The following is a 4,094-nucleotide window of genomic DNA, read 5'->3' as shown; positions in this document are numbered from 1 at the left end:
CCTCCCCCAATACCTCTTAGGCCTCCCTCTACCTCTCCTCGTACCCACCACTGCCAACCGCTCGCACCTCCTTACTGGCGCATCAAGGCTTCTCCTTTGCACGTGCCCGAACCATCTGAGCCTTGCTTCCCGCATCTTGTCATCCACAGGGGCCACACCCACCTTCTTCCGTATATCTTCATTCCTAATCTTGTCTATCCTAGTGTGCCCGCACATCCACCTCACCATCCTCATTTCTGCTACCTTCTTAACCGGCCAACACTCTGCTCCATACAACATGGCCGGTCTAACCACAGCTCTATAGAACTTACCTTTGAGTGGCAGTGGCACTTTCTTGTCACACAAAACTCCAGATGCAAGCCTCCATTTCATCCAGCCCGCCCCTATACGGTGAGTGACGTCCTCGTCGATCTCTCCGTCCCCCTGAATTAGCCAAATATAGATAAATATATACAAAATTTGTATATTATACATTAATATACAAAAAATATACATTTTGCAAGTATTATTTTAGGCAATGGCTATACTGTGTAGTTTTCTCTAACGAATATACACCTACATGAAAGTCGTATAGTAACCCCTGATTCAGCTATAAATGGACATTGCAATTTGCTCTTTCCAGCAACTTATCTTGAAACACAGTAAAAAAGCTCACAGGATTTCACCTGCTTACCAAAATGAAACGGGCAGAAATGGAGCATATATAGAGAGCATATAACCAACCACAATTAATTTGCCACTGACACATAATCACTTTACTCATAATGCTGTGGTACACAAAAAGGTGACAACAGAGTACTATTATCTTCTAACTCCAATACCCCAGATTAACGCGAAAGAAGCATACTCACTTTACTCATAATGCTGTGGTAGGAACTTACCAGAGATCATAAGCTAACAGTAACCTGTATAATGCTACATCTCTTCTTAATTTATTCACATCAGAAAATAAAAGGGGGGAGAGGAAAAGGTAGAAGAAACTAATATTTCTTCCTACTGGAAACATATAGGTATACTACTACACTATAGGGAACCAATACAATATGCGCATACAAGTTCTCCAGTGCAAAGAATATAAAATACTTCTTTTGGAAGGAAGCTATTAAAAACATCCAGCTGTAACCTACAACAAGATGAAAATGCAGCTTCGAAGCTATCTACGTAATTTGATTTCCACGCGTGATCCAAAGAAGTTCAGTCAGCAGATTCCTCCAACTAAGTAAACCCACATTTGGGTTACTCAATAGCATCATGGCACTCCTTTATGTCAAGGAAACGACAGATGCAAAGACAAAAAATGAAAGAAGAGTTGGAATCAAAATGCAATAGGAAGGAGAGCTCGCAAAAAGAAACACTATAATGATGGAGTGAACGCAATTACTCTGTTTGAAGATACAGAAGATGTCACTGATTTCAGATCTGTCATGGTAAAGTAGAAACTCATGATTACGATATTTACAATTTTGGCACTTTTAAACCACAAATGGTGTTTTTAAGAACTTCCATCTGTTATTGATTCTGTGACAAGTTCTTTTTACGGGTATTTGATGCTCCCAAAGTATACGTGGTCGTACAAGTAATAAATAATAAGTCGAGTGTCGAACCCACATAGACTTGTATTAACTATCCACTAAATTCACCAAAATTGTTGTTCAAAAAAAACAATATAATGATCAACAGTTCAAATTGTGATGCCTCAGACAAATTTATTTGTGAATGTACACGGGAGTATTCTGACGGGACCTAAGGCTTTTGCTTTCTTTCAAATCCTCACCATTTACTTTATAATGCATTGAATCTTTTATGGACTTCCAAACTTTTGACATCCTTGGTGCCTCTTTTTGTACGTAATATATGAAATTGACAAATAAAAATAAAACTAGAAAAAAAGTATGGCTAACATATTTACATTGTCAATCATAACACACCAAAATGGCCATTTATTGGGCTAATGTTGTGCCAACAGGAAACTATTGTTCCGAACCATTCAGCCCAAGAAATTGTTCCGAACCATTCAGCCCAAGAAATTGGGGAGCAAACATTAATTGAAAAAGATAAAAGAAATATCGTGTCTTCAGAATTCTAATGGCTGTTAGGCATACAAAATGCAGGTGCCAAAGTTTTAGCCTGCTATTTATCTCAATATTCATAGCATTAAAATGAAACTTGAAAAAGGAACCCTACAGCTAAAGGCAGTGATCGGTACCTACTACGCTGCAGAAAGTACTTCATTTGTTCCTACTTCTTCATGTTCTAACTCCTTAACTGCTCTTACGAGACCCTTTGTGATTGCATTTAGATGCAACCCGTTCTCCTTCATCTCCTCCAGCAGCTTCTCCGCTGTTGTCCAATCTAAAGCCTTAAGGCAAAGAGATTGAATAAGTTTGTTATATTCATCAGCATTAGGCTGAACTCCGTACTCCTTCATCTCTCCCAATAGTTCCACAGCCTTCTCATACTGTTCAAGCTTGCAATAACCCCGAATAACTGTGTGATAAGTGACAGGACTTAACTTGGCGTGCTTCTTTTTGGCTGCATCCAAAACTTTACGAGCTTCATCCATCTCACCACCCTTTGTATAACCGCTCATAATGACACTGTAAGTGTACACATCGGGTTTCAAACCTCTACCCTCCATCACATTCATCAGTTTCTTAGCTTCTCCCATTTCTCCACTCTTGGAGAGCGCGCTGATAACTGTATTGAAGACTGCGTTGCCAGGTGGCGGATCTGCATCTATCATTTTCAGGAGCAAGTTTTTGGCGTCTTCGATGTCTTCGCTGCAATAAGAGCGCAATTGCTTTTCCCCTGTTACATCTTTTGCCCTGCACAACCCTTGAATGACATATGAGAATGACTTAATGGCACGCTTACGCTCCTCTTTAGGGAAATCCTCCAACATCTCTAATGCAAATCTAACGCTTTCATCTTTGCGACAAAGCGAGCTGATCAACAGCTTAATAGAAGAAACAGGCAGATTAATATTCTTCTCCTTCGCCAACAAGTAAACCAGATGTGCATCCTTAGACTTATTTCCTTTACACAAAAAAGAAACAATTTTTCCTACTTTCTCAGCACCCGGCAACATATCAGCATTTAGCATCTTCTCACAAACAGTAGAAGCCCAATCATATATGGAACGCCTACAAAGTGCTTCAATGGTAAAATAGTACGTATGAGCATTTGGAACACAATCCAATTCCCCAAACTTATTAAAGATCTCAAATGCAGCCTTTCCTTTACCCAATCTTGACAATAAAGCAATCAATTCATTAAGAATCTCAGCACTCAAGATCCCTTTCTCCTTTTCTCCGACCTCCTTCACCAAATCCCACAAAGCATAAACATTCCTACCTTCAATACAGACTGCAGTAACCAACAATTCAACTACCTTTTTCGTTACCGAAAACTCGGGTTTCTTCAAACCCCATTTGAAAAAAGATATCAAATTCTCACCAGGAACATAAGGTGTTTCAAGCACTCTAACAACAAACTCCTCATTCAAAGACAACTCAATTTCCTCAAGACTAGACTCAATAGATCTATCAAGATTACCACTACTTTGTAACAAAGACAACACACTCTCCAATTTTTCCAAGTCTAATTCTTCTTCTACAACTTCATTTTCTCCAAAATCAGAAATATTTTCAGCTGCTATATTATCCTTAATTTCATCAAACACAGTGGACCCTTCATTGGACTCAGATGAAACAGCTTCAATATTGTCTATAAAGGCAGTATCTTTATCATTTTTAATAGGTTCAGAACCTACAGATTCGGAATCTGAAGATGGGTTTGATGAAAAAAGCCGTTTTATTTCGTGTGAACAAGATTTGGTAGAGACCCAATGAGAATAATAACGAAATGGAGATTCAGCTGAATTTAGTGGAGCTATAGCTTGTTTGTCGAGTACCTGAGGAAGAACAAAGGTGTGATTTTGGAAGCCATTGAAGCTTTGATTTGCTATAAATTTTCTGGAAAATGCTTTCCTTGCCAGAACTGCAGGTCTCCACATTTTTGCTCTCTATCGGAGGAGTGTGATTGTCCCTCTGTAAAACCCTATACTCAAGTCCTCGGTTTGAATTGCAAAAATA

At 39.0% G+C, this 4,094-nt stretch overlaps 1 protein-coding gene across 2 annotated transcripts; it reads right to left on the bottom strand.

Annotated features, from left to right (window-relative positions):
- Positions 1-406: 406 nt before the first annotated feature.
- Positions 407-4,094, bottom strand: LOC109237673 (pentatricopeptide repeat-containing protein At3g02650, mitochondrial). Of its 2 annotated transcripts, none has more exons than XM_019404003.1 (2): positions 2,207-4,094; positions 407-423 (listed from the first exon to the last, which is right to left on the bottom strand). In XM_019404003.1, the coding sequence occupies exon 1, from the start codon at positions 4,013-4,015 to the stop codon at positions 2,210-2,212; it is 1,806 nt and encodes a 601-aa protein (XP_019259548.1). In that variant the 5' UTR covers positions 4,016-4,094; the 3' UTR covers positions 407-423; positions 2,207-2,209. The 2 variants fall into 2 exon arrangements, with proteins under 2 accessions (XP_019259548.1, XP_019259547.1); XM_019404002.1 differs by lacking the exon at positions 407-423 and adding an exon at positions 991-1,260.

Source organism: Nicotiana attenuata, unplaced genomic scaffold (genome assembly GCF_001879085.1).
Source record: "Nicotiana attenuata strain UT unplaced genomic scaffold, NIATTr2, whole genome shotgun sequence".
Taxonomy (NCBI): domain Eukaryota; kingdom Viridiplantae; phylum Streptophyta; class Magnoliopsida; order Solanales; family Solanaceae; genus Nicotiana; species Nicotiana attenuata.
Note: the sequence above shows the minus strand (reverse complement) of the source record. Positions and strands in the feature narration are given on the sequence as shown.